This window comes from Platichthys flesus, chromosome 2 (genome assembly GCF_949316205.1).
Source record: "Platichthys flesus chromosome 2, fPlaFle2.1, whole genome shotgun sequence".
NCBI classification, from domain to species: Eukaryota; Metazoa; Chordata; class Actinopteri; order Pleuronectiformes; family Pleuronectidae; genus Platichthys; species Platichthys flesus.
In genome coordinates, this window is record NC_084946.1 from 11,881,559 (window position 1) to 11,902,944 (window position 21,386).

The 21,386-nt window shown below is 41.6% G+C and overlaps 1 protein-coding gene across 1 annotated transcript in view; it reads left to right on the forward strand.

Moving 5' to 3' along the window:
• Positions 1 to 609: 609 nt before the first annotated feature.
• LOC133963237 (uncharacterized protein KIAA1755-like) overlaps positions 610 to 21,386 on the forward strand; it is a 28,035-nt gene continuing 7,258 nt past the window's right edge. Inside the window, exons 1-12 of the mRNA XM_062398239.1 lie at positions 610 to 888; positions 10,942 to 11,139; positions 11,604 to 13,155; positions 15,090 to 15,293; positions 15,834 to 15,957; positions 16,676 to 16,769; positions 16,909 to 16,995; positions 17,120 to 17,236; positions 19,505 to 19,603; positions 19,689 to 19,837; positions 20,845 to 20,983; positions 21,145 to 21,267. Coding sequence (XP_062254223.1) covers positions 886 to 888; positions 10,942 to 11,139; positions 11,604 to 13,155; positions 15,090 to 15,293; positions 15,834 to 15,957; positions 16,676 to 16,769; positions 16,909 to 16,995; positions 17,120 to 17,236; positions 19,505 to 19,603; positions 19,689 to 19,837; positions 20,845 to 20,983; positions 21,145 to 21,267 — 2,889 coding nt within the window. The 5' untranslated portion in view covers positions 610 to 885. The remainder of the gene's footprint in view (positions 889 to 10,941; positions 11,140 to 11,603; positions 13,156 to 15,089; positions 15,294 to 15,833; positions 15,958 to 16,675; positions 16,770 to 16,908; positions 16,996 to 17,119; positions 17,237 to 19,504; positions 19,604 to 19,688; positions 19,838 to 20,844; positions 20,984 to 21,144; positions 21,268 to 21,386) is intronic.

Below are 21,386 nucleotides of genomic sequence, written 5' to 3' on the forward strand. Positions count from 1 at the left end.
TGCCTGCCGCTTGGCTTGGACCTCTGAAGGGAAGCCCTTCCGCTTTGATACGAGTGAAAGACTGGGCAGTCTGCCGGAAGACAATTGCTGTAGAAAGGAAATGAGAAAGCACAGAGCAGACGATGGACGTCTATGAGGGACAGGAGAGAGGAGAAAGACTGACTAAGCCTTCTGAAAGCTCCCTGTGATTAAAATAGAAAGAAAGGGGCCATGGGAGAGGGGCTGGATCTCCTCAGCTCTCTGATGCTGGGCCAAAGGAGCATGAATGCATCCGTGTGCCTGTGTGTTTACATACAGGACGTAGACATGGGAATGTTTCAGTTCTTACAATAACATATTTAGTGATTGTCTCCACACAGGCTGATATGCTATTGTGTGTCCATTTGAGGGGTAAAGTGTGTGTGGTTACGGTGAGTGTGTGTGAGTTAGTGTGTGATAAAGCCAGCCAGTTTGAAAGTGAAGAAACTCTGAAAAGCCTCAAGGGGGATTTCCTCTCCTCTGAAAGAGAAAGCTTTTCTCCTCCCATTCTGAGACACTCTTGCCTTCCCTCCTCCCTCCCTCTCCCTCTCTCACCCTGAATCACTCAGAGTGGCCAGGGAAGTGAGAGGCGGATCAACAGGCGGCTTGACAATCGGAGCTGCGTTCTGCGCTACGCCTTCAGACGCGTGTAAAAGTCTATGAAGACTGGAGATGACTTTGCCTTCTTATCAGTCAAGACGCCTCACTGTCATGTGGACATTCTTCAGCCACCTCCTTTTGTTGATGCACTAAAGCCAAAACATGGCTCTTCCGTCGGCACTAAGCCCAGGGAGGCTGTCTGCAGAGGAATATCCTGGACAAAGATGAGAACAACTTTTTGCCTACAGAAGAGAAACTCCTGCAAAGATGGTAAAGTATCAGCAGGTTTTACTTTTGGTTTTAGATCATGACTGCTGGTTGAAGAGTTCAGGTGCTCCACTGACCCATTAAACTCAGACCATGACTTTAGTGGTTTTCAGAGAAATGTTTCACAGACTGTAAGTGATGTTCTACTTTAGACACAAAGCAAACAAGATTGAATTTCAAGCCCTTTTCAAACGATTTCTTCTTGGCTGTATGAAACTGTGCACAGCACCGCTGCATCCCCTTTGTTCTCTTTTTATGAAACCTTATCTTTGTGACACACAAAAGGCAAAACAAGTCTAATGTCACTGCACTCTCCGAAACCTTTTTGTCATCCTGTGCACAGTTGGCGGGATTGTCTCACATCCCCGCAGCACCTCAAGCGTTTTAAGAGCCAGTGACGGAGAGACGCACATTGTCTCTTTGTTTTGCTTCTTGAAGTCTTTTCATTAGGGCCTATTTTATGCGGATGGCACACCAGCCTGGAGTGAGTGGAGTGTTTTGTTGTTCTAATTATTCCACTACTTTGCATGTGCACATGATGGGATTCTTCAGATCAGGGTTGAGGCTCTTGTAAAAGTTCAATCACAGGGCTTTGTCCAATCCCAATAACAACAGAGACAAATGAATGGCAGTGAGAAAACCCCAGGATCAGAACATGTGAGACTTTGATGATGGATTTGTGGGGAAATGTGGTTTCTTTGAACTTTTTGGAACTGAAAACAGTCAAATAAGTGCAGATAAAGACCATAATGATGCATAAAGCACAACTAAGAATGTATTTAGTGAATCTCCCCGATGTTCACCTCTTTAAATGGAGTCAAACCCATAATATGTGTCCAAGTGCACCGGATGAGTGATGGTTTTACAGAGAGCGGGAGGGAAGGATAGTTAAAGATGTCCAGACTTGGTTGCTCATCACGAACATCACTGCACTTTGTCCTCCCCTCACATCCTCTGCAGCACTTGTTTGATCAGCTTTTACAGCCTTGGCTGTTTGTTTGTCTTAATAAATGACTGATGCTTTCGTTACCACCCACCGTCTTAAAGTGGTGAGACGGCTGAGTCAAAATTCTTAGATCGCCGTGCTGTTCGTGACCAGGAGTTTCTATCTTAAGTAAACATTCAACAAATAATACAAAACCCAGAGCCCCCTCTTGCTGGTGTGCACTGTATTTGCATAAGTTACTGTGTGACAGGGGCCACCAAGAGTCAATCATTCACCAGCAAGGTCAAGCATCAAGCACATTCTTCTTAAGACCTTACAGCAGCATGTGTACAGTAAACATGGAGGTCTGGTGCAGCACAGACAAAGTGTCTGTTGCAGAATTCAAAGTTTATTCAAAGTTGATGCAAAGCATTAATGCCTGTGTGCTCTTGGGGTTTGTATTCATCTTTACAGCAGACACAGAGCAACATTACTATTCATTTGGCATCATGTCTTCACTCCAGCCAGTCGCAACTTTGAGCTGTTTTTTAAAGTTATTGATTGTTGTTTTGCTGAGCGTTGCAGCCCACTGTTATTAGAAATGTTGTGCTAAAAGCTGTATATACTGGCTGCTTCCAGAAATGTTGTTAATGAAAGCCAAGACTAAACTAAACCAGAAATATTTGGTCTGTGAAACAAAAACAACACTTGAAAGATGTTAAATCTTCCAAACAGTTCTGAGGGAACCTGCAGAATACCTCTCTGTGAGATCATCACTACGTCCACAGTCATCTTATCAGTAATATAACCGGTTTTATATGATCAGGAAGCGTCAGATCATCATCTAATCAGACAAAGTGTCTATTGTTGTTTTTTTATCAACCATATGCATATCACTGAATGTATCAACTGTGTAAAGACACTGTGGACTTGCTGCATGAGAGAATCCAGACAGTCTCAGAGTTCACACACGAGGTCAGCTCTGTGTCTGTGTCTCTCACGGTCATGGGATAGTCATCAGTAGCTCCCTCCCCTGCCTGTAACAAGTCATCACATCTTTCCAACATCCTGCGAGCTCCATTTCTGCCGACTGCTTCTCTCGCTGTGATTCTGCCTGAGCCCTTCAGAGCCAGACCGGCGGAAAATCTAAACACTGAAGCGATGTGATTTATAGAGAGAATATGAATAATTGCAGACATGTGCTTTGAGGAGCCGTGTGAGCCAAATTTTTTCAATTTCTTTTTTGTCAGGAGGTGGAGGGTCTGAGAGTCGTCCTGGCTCTGTGAACGGTGTTTTCACTGTGTTTATTATCTATGTTTCACAAAAGTGGGTCAAAGTCAACAGAGGCTGTGCAGAGTGTTTTCAAAACAGAAGCACTGCCAAGTGTTCGGAGGATTTGTCCGTGCAGCCATAGACACTCAGTCTGTGAGTTTTCGGAGAGCAGTGTCTTAGGAGACCCAGTTACTGCAACATTATCATTTGTGTGAATGTTACTGTTGTCGTGGCCTCCTCCGTGCCTCTTTTTGTGAGAACCGTTGTCTTTTCGCTACTTCGGTGGTTTCGACACACCAGTGTGACATCAAAATAAGCCTCTGCTTGTTTTAATTTAAAACCAGCTGAACAACTTCCGTCAGATTTGTGGAAATGAGCACGGTGTGGCAACCAGCGTGAAAAAGCAATATTCTCACAGTGGGTGCACAAGGATTAAACCTCCCAGCGTCAATATTGTCGACTACAGTTTGTTTTAATGCATCAGGTTAGTGGCTCTGATTTCCGGCCTCTCATTTTGCTCTGGCTTTGTGTGGAGTTGTGCACTTGTTTCTATTCCTATAAAATGTTTATGGATGAATAATGAGGAGCAGAGCAGATGTCAGTGTTGAGTACACTCATTATAAACACACTTACATGCAGACCAACAAACAACTTCCTTGTGTTGTGAATGAATGGATTCCACAGGGCCTTCCTTCACTTTGCCTTTAATGTTCTTCAATCTTGTATTTTAACACCATGAGTCTGTCTATGGGAGCTATTAAGGTGTGCTGCACTTTCCAAAAACAAAGCATTTAGAGTTGTATTGCCTTGCCAGCTTTGTGAATGAACCTGGATCAAAAAAAAAATCAGCTTGAACTTTGTGAACTTTTCTTTTTTATGTGCATTTACACGACATCATTCATTTAAACGTTTTTTTTACGGCTAACCTGCATTGAAGCCTGTACAAGCTCTATCCTTGCCAATCACGTCATCAGGCATTTCGGCATTTCTTTAATGTCACACATTTCTGATCCTATGGTGATTTAAAATCAATACTGAACTGACATAACAGGAAATATGTTTTTTCAAAACTTGCAGCTTTCAAACACCATCCCCAGAATCGAGAACTAAGAAGGAATTGTTTTCAAAAGCTGCTTTTAGACGTTACATGGTTGCCATGAATGACAGCAATGAGTCAGTGTCTGTGATTTCAGAAGAGATGACAGCAGAGATTTATGTTGGATTTACACACACTTGGTTCATTGTTTCATAAAGGCAAATACTTCCAGGATGAGTGTGTACAGCAGTGTGTTTTGAGAGTTTCAGGTGAGATCCCAGATTATTACATGTTATGATGTTGGACCTTCATTGTTCATTCTTCTCAGATTCAGAGTCGTCTAAACACTTTGGATGAAATCAAATCAGTAAATCTTAATGTAATGAGTAAACTGCATCTCATGCAGCATGTAAAAACAAAGGAAATAGCAACCTTACTCCCTACTTATCTGCCCTCTTCACTTTGCAAAGGGCTTAATGTAGGTTTGAGTTGCATTTATTTATACTGTTGTGAATGTTTGTGTTGGTCATTTTTACTGTTTTATCTCTTATTTGGCAAATGTCCTTTAAGTCAACAGCATTGTCTGGTTTTAAATTGTTTGGTTTTTCTTCATGTACAGGACTTTGTAACATTATTGCAATGCCATATAAACAAAGTTTATTTTTATTAAAATTATACTTAATCGACACATCTTAACTGTAATGTTGGTGTACCTCAAGGACCAATGGGTCTTCTTTTGTTCAGCTTATACATTATTATATTATTGATGTAAGTTCTGAACTACAAAATGAGTGAGTAAATGTATCATAGCAGGGACCCTGCTACATTAATTCTCTGTGAGCTTGCACCGATGTTTACTCCTTCAGAAGTGATGTGAAGCAGCGATGTGGGAGTTTTATCTTGGAGGAGCTTTTTTTCTATTGGTTAAAAGGATTTAGAATGGTTCAGCTGAATGAAGTGGCCCTCTGCTGAGTTTAACAAGAGTGGATCTCACAAAGACGCCACTGTCTCATGGCCAAACAGGAGATAGTGAGGGGAGAAGAAGGAGGGGTAAATGAGAGACATTTTTGATTATATGACTAAGACACTGAGTATGATTGTGATAATGATTCATCATCATTTCAACATCTTTCCACCCTTGGGTGCAGTGTTAAACCAGTAATGGTTAAGCAAACACTGCAAATGTATTCGTTGTGGCTTTTTTAAAACCTCAAGTAAGAGAAAGATGAAATCCACATGTGAACTCAACTTACTTGTGACATCTCTCCCTTTCTTTCTCGTGATAATATATCTTGTGGTTAAGCATCATATCCCATCAGCCCTCTGTGTCCACTCTGATTGTGTTTGTATGAGTTGAGTTGGTGTTATCTGAGGCTCTCGGACACGTCTGCACGTTCGGACATGCCAAATGGAGGCACTATTCAGGATTTACTGGAATGACCTAACTCAACTGTCACTTCTGTTTATAGTTGTTGTTTTTTGCCCTGTGGGGGCCCGACAGTCAATTTCATATGAGGATTTCAAGAAAATGTGATGACCAGTCAAGAAAGAGACATTAGCAAAAATCCTTTCAGTGTGTCACATCACGAGCTGCGTCCATTTAGCTGAAGTTAATCATCTCTAAAATCACATTCTCCTCAGCTTATCTTTGCTAATCTTTTGACGCTTTGTGCCTGATGACACATATTCAAATTGGGGGTTACACACCTCAACACTTTGTTTATACTGTGGCTCAAATCGGACTTTTAGCCAAAGCCCCCAGGCAACATAGAAAAAAAGCTGTAATTACCTGCTTTAGAGTCAACTCTGCAAAAACCTCCCAGCCCTCGCTAAATGCTAGACAAGACAAAGAGAGGGTGAGCCTTCAAACAAATGCCTGTTGTCCACACTAGCATGACATTTCAGGTCAAACAATTATCTTCTTACAGACTGAGGTTCTTTCTAGAGTTAAACCACAGACACTGGACAATAGTCAGCAGAGAGGGAATCCCCTTGTCTTGAATGTGTTGAGGAGGCGGTGGTGGAATGAGGCAGTCAGCTGGATACCGACCAAGTCCCACAGTCCCTGCAGACTGAGATAAAGCCTCAGGATTTAAGCTTAATTGAACGCCCCTCATTGAACGCATGGCTGATTGTGGGCGTAAACGCTCGGAAAGAGAAGTAGCAACTCTATGTTTCTGTAAACATAACGAAACATGGGCTAGACTCCACACACTGATGTATAGTGAGAGAAAATGTGTTATCATAGTGATATAGGCATTTGATTGTGTCTGGGTTTTCACATTGGACTGAACAAATTGACCAGCAGTTTATTCTACTTATAAGAAGCTGATGCACTGAACTGCACCGCAGACAATACAGTAGCTACTAAACACTAAAGCCAGAATCTGTAGACAATCATTTGGAGTGTGTGTGAATATTGACTAAGATATTGTTGCACCAATATTTATTAAAACAAAGCAGTTTTTTCTTGACACTTACAGTGCCCATAATTGTGCATACATTTTTCATATAACTTTTCCGAGCCATAATTAGCTTTCTATTGCTGCTATACATTGAGATAACTGTGATACTCAGAGGGAATTATTTTAATTTAATAAATAAATAACTTTAAGATGAATCGACAATAATGCAGAATAACTAGAGAAGTCAAAATAAGTAGGAGAGAAAATTAAGTAACTCAGTTATCGATAAGTTCTTAAATGCCACAAATGCAGAGGCTGAATGCTTTGTCAGTCAGGCGTCCTGTATTGTCTAGAAAGGTTGTGTTCAATGAGGGTTAATGATTTTTTACAGGTCTGACTTTGCTTGCTTACTGAGTTGTGCAAGTACTTAGCTAACATGTTTTAACCAGTATAATCTGGTCTGAAGCCAGAAGGCCTACTATCAGTTTTCCATGATTATAATTATGACTGTAATTTATGACTTTCTATCTGATTGTGGTTATGATTAAAGTCAAATGTTTCTACTGTCAAACAAAAAGTAACTTTTCAGGAAGAAGTTTGTCTTAAAATAATTCATAAAGAGTTATCTGGCAGCTTGTCAGACGTAATGAGATACAGGAGAGCGAGCTTCGCCGGCAGGCCACCCTCCTCCCTGCCCTTACTTCATTTGGCTGCCTACCCTGTCTGAGCCGGGTCCAGCTGAGTGGTGCTCAGTAAAATCTCAAGAGGGTTTCACTCATATGAATATCACTCGCCAAACCACCCACAGAGAGGACCACCACTCAGGGGGGGAAATGTCTTGTGCTTTTTCAACTACTTTGTGTTGAGAATACAGACATTTTAGCCGGAGTGTTAACAACAAGAGGCTTAAATATCAAATGAGGTTGGAGTAATGTTATGATAGTCGGTCACTACAGTTTTAGTCTAAGCAAATGCAGTAATTAAAGGACCGGTTAGTCTATAAAAGGGTTGACATGCTCTAATAAATCTGTGGAATCAGCAACCTAATCCACACCTCTGCGTCACAGCACACATGCAGGGCTGCACTGGTCTTAATAAAGCTTTAATGCTGGGAAACTATATACTAAGGCAAGTACAGAAACTCTGGCCCTGTCAAATAAAGTAAAGTAAAGAAGCTTCACAGTGTTGTGTCTAATTAGATATGACCTCATGTTAACATTTAGCTACGAGACGTACAGTAGAACCCAAAGCTGAATGGCTGCAGTCAGTCGACAAACAGCTGTGATGCATTACCATTCACGAAGCAGCCTCAAAGGTATTCTGTTGTCCATTTCCTAATCTATTGTGACAGATGTGCAAATCAAAAAAAGAAGCATTCCTTTCTACTGAGGACATGCAAGAGATACACAGAATACTGCAAGTGGTCAAATTCTGATATCAGTGTTATTTAAGTTTGCAGACATTAAAGACTAGATGCACAATACCAAACAAAAACGTATACAAATACAAAGTCTGGATGATTTTGTGAAACATTCAGTGAATCATGAGCTGTGGAAATTTTATGACCTTTGTTATCGAAGCTGCTCACATTAGTATTTGTTCAGTCCCAGTGCTAACCAGTGCGGGTTCTTTGAAGCTGCAGCACTTGTGTTTACACTGGGCCAGTCTCTGGTCTCAGTCAGGCCATCAAGCTAAATGGGGAAGGGGCTAAAAACAGAACCCTTTGTGGAGCTGGGAGATTTACACAGCGGGGTACTGTGAACCGCTTGTATGAATAGCTTAACCTGCTGTGATTGGCCACCAAGACCTGTCCAGATGTAAATTATGTGTCAAGTCCTTATTTTCACCCGACTCAACATATTATTCCTTTTCTTCTCAAAGAGGCTTTTATTTGACTACAGTGTGAGTCAATGAAGGAACAATTGTACATTTCGGTATACAGTACTCTAAATGAGGAAAATTAAAAACTAATCATATGTAGAAAGAGTTTATCCATAACCCACATCATACTTGACAGTGAAATCAAACATGATACTGTTGATTATTTGAGTTCCAGAGAGATTAACCAGGCATCCTCTTTATTTAGAAAAGTGGACCACATCGGTGACTTTCAGGCATCTCGGGCGTGGCCGCAACCATGACTTGATATTTTTTTTATACTAATGTAATGTTTTGACCACTGTTAGGTCGATTTTAATTTAATATCGTATTAATTCCATAACTCATGGAGTCTCATCATTTAGTCAAAATACCTAAAGCATATTTTTATACCAAATATCAGCAATAAGGGTATGTTTAAAGAAATTTGGCTTAATTTTTCGGCTTTTTCGCAAAAAAATATTAGCATGGTAAACATTACACGTGCTAATGTTAGAATGCTCATGTTGCTGGAATGAGGCCGAGAGGTACCTGTAGTCTGTTGCTTCATCTGTCAGCTCAGGAAACAAGGATCAGGATCCCAGGGTTCTGGGATGATTGACCCTGGGAACGTAAATGTGGCTGCGTGGAGTATTACACTCGACATACATGTTTGGAGAAACACATGCAGAAATCTTGACTCTCTATTTAGGTTTTAGCTTCCTACAAAGTTTCATACGCCATCTAGTGACCTGTTTTAGTATTGTATGAACACAGTAAAGCTCAGTGAAACTACCTCAGACACAACACAAATAAAAACTATAAATCAGTGTTTGTTTTTAAAAACACTTGACTTATTCTTTTAGAAAATCAACTGTTCCACCATGAGCTCTTAATGTCTTTAAATAAAGTATTTGTGTCCTGTATGTACATATTTTAACCCTGAACACTGACATACACATGTGGCTCAGTGCAAATCTGCGCAGTCTCATGTTTCTATTTACATGTTTGTAGACACGTTAATGATAGCAGGAATGTGCCATACTTTTTTATACTAAAATCTTATAATACTTGAAAATTATAAATATGCAAAGGAAAAGTTGTAATGCTACATATAGCAGAACTTCACTCATACCTAGTGTCAGCAGCTCATTCAACACAGACACGTAACCAAAAGCAGATTTGCACTTAACACCAGCTGCAAGCGTGCCTCTTGAAAGAAAATCGTGTTGTCTTACACAGTTGCATCTTTATGGCCATTTGAGCTGGAACCATAAGCCCCTGCATCTGCTTTGATGCCTTTGTGACACTCTGGACCGGTTCAGACGTTGACCCTGGGCTGCTAGAAATACACCATCGCAAATGAAGTGTGTCGTGGCCCGACGTGAGACAGGTTGCACACACTCGGTCAGTCAGGACAGACTTAATCATCTCCAGGTACAGTGGAAAGAGTTTTGAGAAGGATCAGACCTTGTCCTCTTGAAACTGTTTCTAATTTGTTTATTTAATTCCTATGTGCAGTCGATCATGATGTCTGTGAATCTGATGTTGTGAGTCATCCAAAAATTGTTCTCAAGCTGCAAAGCATATCAGTTTCTTTCTGATGCTTTTTCTTAAACAGAAAACTCTGTAGGGGGAATCAGTAGGTCTATAGTCCGGCATAAAAGGCTTATAAAAATATCTGTGCTGTCATTTTGCATTTGCAGAGAATAGGTTTTTGACATATCTTGGCCAAGTGAACTTTCTGCAAATAAATCCATGTTACGGAAAGTCCAATCCAAACAGACATCGAAATTTGCTCTCCACATTCCACACAGTGCAGATTTTCGCCCCTACTCGCACACAACACTAAGAGAAGCACATTTCTTTGCATTAACCACAAACTATCCAAAGTGTAGGTACTAAGTAATGATAACAAGCAGACCATTACGGATCAACTCCGGAACGTGATGTTATTCTTTAATCACTTTTTGAAATTTGTCAAACTGATTTAGGGGCATTTCATGTACTTTTCTTTATTCCGCCAGCTGTGACTAAATGTATTTAACATGAGTCTTCCAGTAATAATAGTCAGGAACCGTTTGTAATTAAACCCTAATCACTACCTTGCGGCTGTATGCCTCAGCCAGCCAGTCAAATTACAGGAAATCTCCCATTCAGTTCCTGAGTCATGCTGTTCAATAATTGACGGTGAAGTGTTTTTGCAGATTATGATGTCACAGGAACATTGACCTTTAACATTTCAGATATAAAATGTCATAACTTCATGATTTCATTTATTTGATTAGAAATTTGTTATAATTAGAGTCAGGATTATGGCCAAAAACGTATTTTGTTAAATAACAGTGGCCATGACTTTTGAAACCAAATTCTAAATAATGTGTAAGTCAATGTTTCTGCCAAATGTGAAGAAATTACCTCAAGGCATTCCTGAGATATAACATTCTCTATGGAATCAGACTGGCAGAGAACTCAACAACCCATTGACACATGTAGTTTCCGTGACTTGTTTGGAAACACAAACCTCATGTCACTGACCTCCATCTGTTCTTGTTCTCCAGAATCCAGAATCTCTGGACTCGTCCATCCAGAGCGCCCTCTCGGCCCTTTTCCCGCCTTTCGAGGCCACGGCGCCCGTCGTCCTCAGCCAGCTGTTTCGCACCATTGAGGAGCGTTACCACGGAGATGCATTGCAGTGCATGCTAGATTTCCTCATCCCCTCCAAACACTTGTTGGAAAGTGTCCAACAGGCAGCTTGTGTACGTATCATACGTCATCCTCTTCCTTGTAATATGCTGAATGTGCACACATTTCTTTAATTGATGTACCTCAACAGCAGGTTTTACAGAGGCACTTAATATATGAATGCAGTTAGTTGTTCAGTTTGGTGGGAAAAGCTCTGCTCTTAGAGGCAGTCTAAAAACAGCAGGTGGGTTTTAACAGTGACATCTGTTAGATTTAGTATTTTAAACAGATTAGACTATGTTGAGGTTTTAAGAAATCCCATATCCCCTCGGTCCAGGGGGAAAACGTGTTCTGCAAAGATACTGCCTGCTGCAATTTGTTAGAGACATAACTCATCTTAACACAGATATGGAAGAAATATATATTTAAATTTCTAATAAAATACAGACCATCACTTACTAAGTCTATTGGGAATGAACTCTCTATAAAGACAATTTGATGTTGCACAAATTTGAAACAAAATTGTATTATTTCCTAGGCTGGATACTCTGATGTGGTTTTTCGCTGTGAGGGATGGCCTCTGTGTCTCCATGACAAAACCATCCTTCAGTTAGCGCCTGTAAACCCTCTGCTTCTGCGTCCTGGAGACTTCTATCTCCAAGTGGAACCTTTCGGGGACCAAGCGGCTCGCATCGTCCTCAAAAGCCTTCTGGAGGGTGGCGGCCGGGAGGTGGAGGAGACCCCCGTGCCTGAAACGTCCTACCCCTGTATCTTCACCCTGGACTGGCTGCAGGACATCAATGAAGGACGCCATGGGACTCCTCTGTCACGTTGTTTGCTTTGCACAGACCAAGGAGTAATCAAGTTGCCCTGGGCCCAGATAGCTATCCCAGAGTTTTTGGATAAGCCTAAGATCATGCCCACGTATCAGGAAGCCCCTCCTGAGCCAAAGCAGATCTCAGTCACCACCCATTTCAATTCCTCCACCCTCCCGATGGCAGCCATGTTTCTTCCTGCAAAAGACAGGATGTCGGGCTCTATGAGAACTGTGCACTGTTCTTCTAAACTTGTCAAAATGGAGCATGAAAGACACACACCAAAATCTTGCTCCAAACCTTTAATCAAACCAGTGGGTTGGGTTTCTCCTAATACGTGGGACAGTCGTAACTATGGAGAGATCGAGGGGGATTATGTGGACTTGGTGGATATCGCTAAAGGGAAGGCGTCGGTGGATAAGCAGAGAGACAGCCACCCGAATCCACCCCATTCAGCTTTGTTCAAACCTGTGAGACCACCTCCACCTGTACCACTTGGGCATGGTGTCCCCTGCGGACGCACCCTTCAGCATGCAGAGGAGCCGTGTACGCCATGCAGCCAGAGGAAGCTGGGACAGGAGCTGACCGATCACGACTTGAAGTGTCGGTATAGAGACTCGTACCTGGCAGCACTGAGGAACCCAGTCCCTTTCGAGAGAGGGAGCAGGGACCTACTCTCTGCCCTGGAGGAGGCCAGCCTTTGTGCAGAGGGGGAGTTAAGATCCAAAGGATTTGAAGCTCCGATAAATGAACTTGAAACCATTTATAACCACTCTAAAGAGGCCGTGATACGTCATGACCTCTGTCAATACAAACCTAGCTGTGAACCAACAACAGAACACTTTGTGTCTAACCTCAAATACCTTCCTACAAGCCCTGAGCCTGAAAACCTTATGAAGGAATCACCCACGGTTTTGAAATCAACCCCTGGTTTGAGCCAGAGTCAGAGAGTTCAGACGAAACTGATTTCCCACCAGTTAGGACAAAACACTAGCGAGCCCCCGGCATCCGAAGTGTTCTCGGAGACGGGTGATGGTGACGTAAGACCACAGCAGAAGGTAGAGCGTCTGAAACCATCAGGGAAACACAAAGTTAAGCTGAGGTCTCTGTCCACAGTGTCAGAGACACCCAAAGGAAGTCCGCTCCTCTATAAACTCAACAACCGGAGCCAAAGTGATGTTTGCCCTGAAACAATCTCCAGTGTAATCCTGTGTAAGAAAGCTGAACTGTTGGATCAGGTGACCATGAAGCTGGAGAGACTGTCTCAGAAAAAAGGTAAAGCAGAGCCAGCAAATTAAGATTCTTTTCATTAAATATTTAGATTTGTAATTGTCATTTAAAGTGTAACTTTACACACACACACACACACACACCAAACCAAACCCTCAAACAGTCCTTTGAGAAAGTGAGGAGCGGTCAAAATGTCCTCACTTTCCAAAAATATCTTCACTCTGGACTGTCTATGCTTAAAATGGTCCCCACAAAGATATATGTACACACACATTCACACTCACACACAACACACCAAATTAGCGACACCTACTGTGTGTGTGTGTATGTGTGGGTGTGAATGTCTGTGTATGTGGGTGTGTGTGTCTGTGTGTGCGTGTGTGTGTGAATGGTAGACATTGTAGTGGTTTAGATATTTGAGCACAGCTTTCCAGATTCTCACTCGAGAGCAGTCGCTGGTGGCGGGGGGGCAGTCCCCCTTTGATTAGGAGAGTTAACTATTTTCAAATACAAATACACACCATGAGGTGGAAAGGTTGACTGTATGTAAACTTTGGTCCTGCAAGGGCCGAGACAGTTTGAACACTAGGTGGCACCATGATCAACCCATAAATGTAGATCTTTTAAACATTTAGTAAATCGATATTAAATCCAGCATTAATGTATGTCTTATTGTTAGTGCAGTGTCTCTTAAAACACTCGCCCACACACAGTTTGTACATTGTTTTTATTTCACACAAAGACATCTTTTGTGTTGCTGAATGATTGAACTACCACTGAACAGACTGAGCAGATTGAAACTCGACCTTGACCTTGCATGCTCATAAGGGAATGTACAACACTGAGGGTCACAGTTCAGAAGGACTCTTTAGAAAGAATGGTTGAAAGGTCAAAGGTCAGGACCGAGTATGATCTTCCTCCAGGGATCCTCCCATTGACTTTGGCTCTCCGGCAGAACAGCTGCATTGTCGTCAATCCCATTTCTGAGGGAGTGAGCGGAAATAGCACGCTTGCACCCCATTGACAGAAAGGGCCTGATACCAGCGGGTAAAAAGAAAGAGCAGAGCATTCCTCTGATGTAGAGAGACAGTATAACATGCAAGAAGAGGGTTTCTGTGTCCCCTGCCCCCGCTGGCACGCACCCGCCTGCCCCCAGAGGGCCATGTTGAGATCCTGACTGGAGACATGCTTGTCATTAACTATTAAAGTAGCAAAGAGAGCGAGCACAGGCAAGGCTTTGTTGGCTCTGACAAGAGTCCAGTTAGGATGTTTGTAATCAAAGCCAGGCTTACTAGCCAGGCCACCACAGTGTTTTGTTACTGAGTTACCACGTCCAATGTTTAAGTTGTGTCTGCACACGGCTGAGCAGCTGTGTGGAGCAGGTCCGTGTTGAAAGAGGGCTGTTAAAAGTTACAGCTGAAGAAATGAATGATTGCCGTTAGTATGAGAGAGAAGGTGCCACTGGACTGAATGTAAAGATGCTGCTTGATAAAACCTCTTATAAGAAAGCCCCCAAGAAAATCTACAACTAACATTACACATGCAACTTTTTCCTGCAACGTTTATATCACTTTTTTTTTTTTTTTTTTTACTAGGACTTGAGTCGTATGGATTTTTGTGAGCCAATGCTGATACTGATATTAGCTACTAAACCATTTCAGATACCCATATATCAAATGCTAGATATTAAAAGACATTATTCCTAAAATGTCATAATTGAATCCTTAAGACAAACACATGTATGCAGTTAACCATAAACCTTAAATGGCTGAAAATATATATTTTTTAAATATAATGTAACTTTCAATCCACATCTTATCAAGTTTTTATATTGGGGCATATGAGCAAATATATACATATACCTGTGAAAGACTCATATCAGCCAATATCACCAGTAAACCAATAAATCAGTCGGGCTCCAATTCTTTGCTTTTCATTGTCCATTGTCAGGAATCCTGTACTTTTGTGTCCACTGACAGACTCCCACTCAAGCAGGAGTGAAACTTCCTCCACCGCAGAAGGAGGCGACTCCCGATTCTTCAACTCAAAGACAGAAAAAACATCTTCTCCTCAAACTGCGATTCCACCTGCAAGTCCAGACTCTCCTCAGTCTCCGCACACAGGAGAATCGACTTTCAGAAGCATCAGCGGTCTGATCGAATTGGGCATCATTTGTTTACCGGGTACCTTTGACACTTTGGCACTAATGCGTTAGCCATCGCTTCGAGCATATTAAGTGTGGTTGGCTATGGAAAACAAGTATTTAGGACTTCTGCATCTTAAAACCTCACTGGTACGTCAGTGCACGAGAATGTTGCACTGCGACGGCACTTTTCATTACTTTTCATGACTTTGACTCAAATGAGTCTCTCTTGACCACTTTGTGACTTTAAGAACCCACCTGTGACCCCAGAAGCTCTCGTGTAACATCAGGGTGTGACTGAGCAGATGTTCAAATGACTGCGAGTCCCAGCCAGTCACTAGAGCACCTTACTTTTCTTATATGAGCGTCAAGACGTCTTTAAGACAAAATATCAAATAATGTGATATGGCTACTGAATCATTTTGAAGATTCACAACCCTCAAAGTATCTATGAGCAAATTAACGTTCCATAATTCCACAAATCTTTTGTTAAAGATTAGAATTGTATTATAGGATAATACAATTGTATAATAGGATTGTATGTTCATTCCTAACGTTTCGCTGGTGCGGTTGTTTGCAGGCAGCAGGGACAGGACCTGCAGAGCAGTTGTGGAGGTTCATGGTGACCGGAAGGAGTGGACGTCGCCCCTTGTATCAGCTCACTCTGTGTGCCAGATGCTGCTCTACCTACACTCCATACCAAGGTTAGCACAATTCTGACGTGTGTATTTTGTTTAAACAGATTGAAAAGCAGAAATTTGATTTAGTTGATATCTGGATTTACCCGTCAGCGCCCATGGTGCCATGTGATACAATTGACCATAAGAGGGCAGCAGAGCATCATTTAAACAGTTTTTTCAGCAGTCACAGCAGAATTTGAATACAGCACATACTCACACAGTGAGATTCCTTATGGCATCCCATTAATCGTTACTGTTTTAAAATAATAAATATGCAGAATCACAACTTTATGAATAAGTCTGCCTGTTCACCTGTGCTGTCCCTCTGCCCAAAGTTCTCTACAACTTTGGCAATGATTTTTGCATGAGTTTGATGAAGTATTTAAACATCAAAGTGCCATTCCCTAGAGAGTTTGTTTTTCCTCTCTCCACAGTAAATAGCTCCACTCTGACAGGCAGCCGGCCAACTGTCTGGCACGCAGCGACTTGCTAGAATTAGCAGCCAATATGATATCGGATCATTCAGCGGTTACCCGAGGAGGAGAGGGCATTGAAAGGGTGTTAAAGAAATGTGACATGTGAAGAATTGGTGATTGTGTGGATGACAGGGGGAAATAACATAGATTATTACAGATCTGGGAAGTTAATTGTTAGTTAACGTGAGATTATTTGAATGTTGCATCACATAAAGACCCCTGAGGTGAAATGATAATGGTCTGACACGAATGAGGGTTTTTCACAGGAAAGAGGTTCGAGAGCTTGGAATGACTTTGGTCATCAATGCCAGGAAGAAGCCTCCCCCTCTCCACGTCTACAAAGCTCTGCTGATGGCCCAGGTTACAACACAGACACACACACACACACACACACGTCATAGTGAATAATAAACCACAGACCACTAACAATAACATTATCAGTAATAAAGTCAATAGGCATTACAGTGTTTTTTAACCTTTAATGGGTTTATATCTGCAGGAACAAGCTCTTAATGCTGTGCACAGTATTGTCCTACTGATGGATAAAGACACTTGTCCACGACCTGAAAAACAGCCCGGGCTGCAGGTGAGAAATAAAACACCTCCCATGTCCCTTTTCTGTGTATTTTATTTTTATTTTAGTCAGATCTGACACCAGAGACGACTGTTTTTCCTTCCTTCCATAAAACCCCATTGTCTTTCCCTGTAAGATGGACATAGTGACGTCTATGAAAGCCCTCAACAAGACAGTGGAAGCCTCCCAGCTGACATCTGACCTTGGCGGTACCTTTGCTTACAGCCACACAGACTGGGTGCAGTTTCACCAGGTACTGACTGTTCAATATGTGTCTGCAGAACAGTTGCAGCTGTGGTAACACATCCCACAGCAATCATTTGATAGAGAGTTTCCTGTGGATTCAGAAGAGATTGCTGTAAAACACAACTCACCCACTGGAAATGACTTCACTATCCACACACCCACACCGAGCATCCATCATCTCTATTATTGTTTAATGCCCCTTGGAGCTTTGGCTTTTGAGAGGAGGGAGGATATGGTTACAGCGATAAAGTGCAGAGTCCTATCTAAGTGATAAATTTGATTAAATATTAGAGTATAAATTACAGACAGTCAAATGGGGTTGGACAGTGGTTATGCAGCCCTGATGAGTACAGGATGGAAAGTCTTTGATGTTTGGGAGACCCAGATTTCCTTACATTGTAGAACCCAAGTACCCCTGACCAACTCAGAGACACTAATACAGCTGCTTCCAGACATGCACTGAGCTCCTTAGCGCCTCCGTATTTTCTCAGATCAAGGTACTTGTGTGAACGAAAATGTCAGAGTGAGACGCTCTGCAGTATCTACGCACTTTATCCGCAGAGCCTCCTAATACAATGTCCGTAGAAATCTAGGAGAAGTCGATGCGTGACCAGAGCAGGAGATCCCCCGCTGGATTCACCATGAAGATGTCAAGAGAGTGTGTGTCGATAGGAGCTTATGCCGGTGTTGTGGCGCTGTAAACATGATCACGTGATCTCTGCAGTGGAGTTAATATGTCACTTCCTGTCTCTGCCTGCTGCACCTGTCTGAATCATGCAGGGGATTTGTCACTGCTGTAAACATGTCTGTGCAGGAAACCTCTCGCTGTGTGTAAGGCAAAGTCTGAGTAAACTCTGCAGCCAATGCTTCGGTTTTTACCCAGAGTTCATGTGTGAAAACGGCTTGACTGACCATGACGCACAGAGACACTAACTGTTTTCCTGGATTGTCACTGAGGTCACAACTATCCTTGAAAGTGACAAGAACTATTTATTGTCGTAAATTAAATGAGTGTGACTGTGCACAGAAGAATAGTTGGGTCTTTTTAGTTGGTTGTAATATGTAACTTCACCTTTAGATGTCACAGCCTCCTACAAACAGAACCTTTAAACATTCCTTTATCCTACAGTGTTAATAAAGTTCAAGCTTTTTGCACAGCAGGGCATTAAACTGCAGGTCAGAGCCAAGCAGCTGAAGTTTAGAAGCTGTTTGCAGGATAAATTGGATTAATCTGTGAATACATAACATTTTCTCGCAACAGAAAACAGAACTACGTTTTCCATCTCTTTTCTTATATATTGTGTTGGTGAATTAGAGAATCATTTTGCATCTTCAAGCCCCCAAATGAAAACGGAGAGGGAAATTATTCTTTGTTTCAACTATAACGTGTATATAGTAAAACAGGGGTGGGGAACCCTTTACCTCCTTCCATTGGCTTCCATCTAATTTCCCATTGCATACTTCCATTGGACATAATACCTTAGCAGATAAGCAGTGGCAACCAGGCTCCCTCACTTCTGAATAGGGGTTTCAGCTTCTTAGCCACCACAAAACCTGAGCATGAAATTGTCCCTGTTAGAGTGCGGTCATGTGAAAGCTGCTTGTTGGACAGCCAGGAGCATTAACTTTATCCAAGAGCATTTCTCCTTGTAACCCAGCTCAGCTATATGTTTCCAGCAGTAATGAAGCTAACTATAGACACACTGTGTGTTCCTTAATTCAACAACAGCTAAATGTTTAATTTCTCCAGCATTCTGAATATAACTTTGTTGACCGTTGCTGTGGTGCTTGGTGGTGATAACGCGTAATATAGGTACATATGGGTTTATTTCACCCTGACCATGAATTGTCTCTGAGGCACTCACCCTGTTAATCCTCTGGAAGGGGTCTCAGTCTACAAAGCCTGGGAAAGAACCCTACTAATCCACAGGATGGAAACAGACTTAGGAACAGCTGTATGCAGTAGCTGTGTCGACTACAAAAACATAGAGAAGGGTGATGGAGAAGTTCTCAATAATACAGGATGTCAATGTAAAGGTCAGATTGAAAAAACTCCTGTGGCATTGTTCAGTATTTCTGGTGTGTTATTCTGCCATAGCTCGCTGCACACTGAGGGCAGTCTCCTGTGTTTCTCAGTGCATGGCCTCAGGATAATCCTGATTGTAGTGCTTTCTGCAGCTGACAAAGGATATATATATATATATGTATACAGATAGCTTTCAAATGTCTTTGTTTATCTCCACCAATCTTCGATTTTGAACCTAAATCATTTCAGAAACTGGTTTCCTTCATGGCTGAATTGCGAGGGGCTGACTTCCTGTTGCAGAAGGCCATCAGGAAAGTGGATGGCAGCAAAAAGACAGACACTGCCGAGGTAAAACGCACACATTCATACACTGATCTATGATATAATTATTTGAGGAAATTGGCCTTCATTTGGATTTTTGTATGTGCTGCAGGATGTGCAGCAGTGTATTCAGGAACAGAGGGCTTCGATGAAAGAGGTTCTGGAGGACACTCGACTGGTGACCCTGCAGAGAGAAGGAGGGGCTGCACTGGCCAGGATGAGGAAAGAGGAGTTCAGATTTCCACAGTCTGAAGATTACAGGTATCACAATATATGGACATGTTGTTTAATCAGCATTATCTGATCAATTGTTTACCTTTACTCAAGCTCTGTACCTATTGTAGGTATGTAGGTATTTGTACCTTACTTACTAATGTAGCTTTTTACTTGACTACATTCATTTTACAGCTAATGCTACTTATTACTTTACAAAATAAAAGCCCTGCAGACCCACATAGGTGTTCTTTTGTTTATTTATTTCATTTGCCAGGATGAACACCAAATGTCAACAACTTTTATGCATAGTACAAATGTAGAGTTAGATATTCCAGTTCCAACATAGTTAAAAAAAAAAAAAAGATAAGTGAGGGAGTTAGAAATCACTATAGATAGCATGTGTGTGCAGATATATCACATTTGACCAAATCATGTATAGTAATAAATCCGTAATATTTGATAATAAATCCCTATCAGGGGCCATTCTGCATAATTAAACACTTTTACCTGATATCATTCACATACTTTTGCTCAGGTTATAAATGAATCTGTGTATGATTTTTATTCATATTTTTCCCAGTGGTATAATCTGAATATTTATTCTACCACTGCATAAAACAGTGTTTTAAATTATAATATTAATATTTACACAGCAGCAAGTGGACAGAAGTTAATCTTAGATTAATGTGCCAACTGAAATTCACCAGCTAACTGATGCATATATGAAAGCTGAAAAAGAATTTCATTCAATCTATTTATTTGTTTGAAAGAATTGGGAAAAGTACAATATATTGTACATACAGCAGTTTAACAGGGCAGCAAGAACATGAAGGGAGCGTGCAGAATTATATTGGACTCCATCCAAAAGCCTTTTGTTACTTATTGCTCAACAACTTGGCAAACTAAGATCCTAATGCCAATTATAATTCCTGATGTCATTCTATTTGAAGGGTAGGGTACTTCCAAGAACTATAATTCAGAAATCCTATCTGAGAGTGCATGGTGGTATTTGTGAGTTGTTCTTTATAGTATGTGTCTCTTCCTGCCTGCAGAGATGGTCTGGAATCGGTAACAAGTCTGTACAACCAGGTGGAGGAGAAGCTCCACATGCTGGTGATGAGATCCAACGAGTCCCTGCAGCACCTGGAGTTTCTCTTCAGTCTCAGAGACATGGAAGCCAAAATCAGCACGGTACCACCAGTCTCTATTAACAGGGTGCTTTAGACAGGGCTGTGAATTTTTGGTGTCATGAGTTTCATGAGTTTGACTGTTAGAATAATAAATGTAATCATAACATCTCAGTTTGCCAAATTATAAATCAACGTTGCATAACTCTACATTACATCTTGCAGACAGGGGCCTGGTTCGCTATAGAGGGGGAACAGAGACTGGTGGACTCTTACACAACAGACGATACTCTGGTGTCTACTGAAACGGCTCTGCAGCACTTTGAACAGTTTCTCACTCAATCCAAGGTATTTCTCTAAAAGGGGTTTAAAAGACATTATCCTTATATGGCTCTCTGTTTCTCTGTTCGCTTGCCCACATTTCTGCTGAATCTCCCATTGCAGAAATATTTAAATGACTCCGCTGA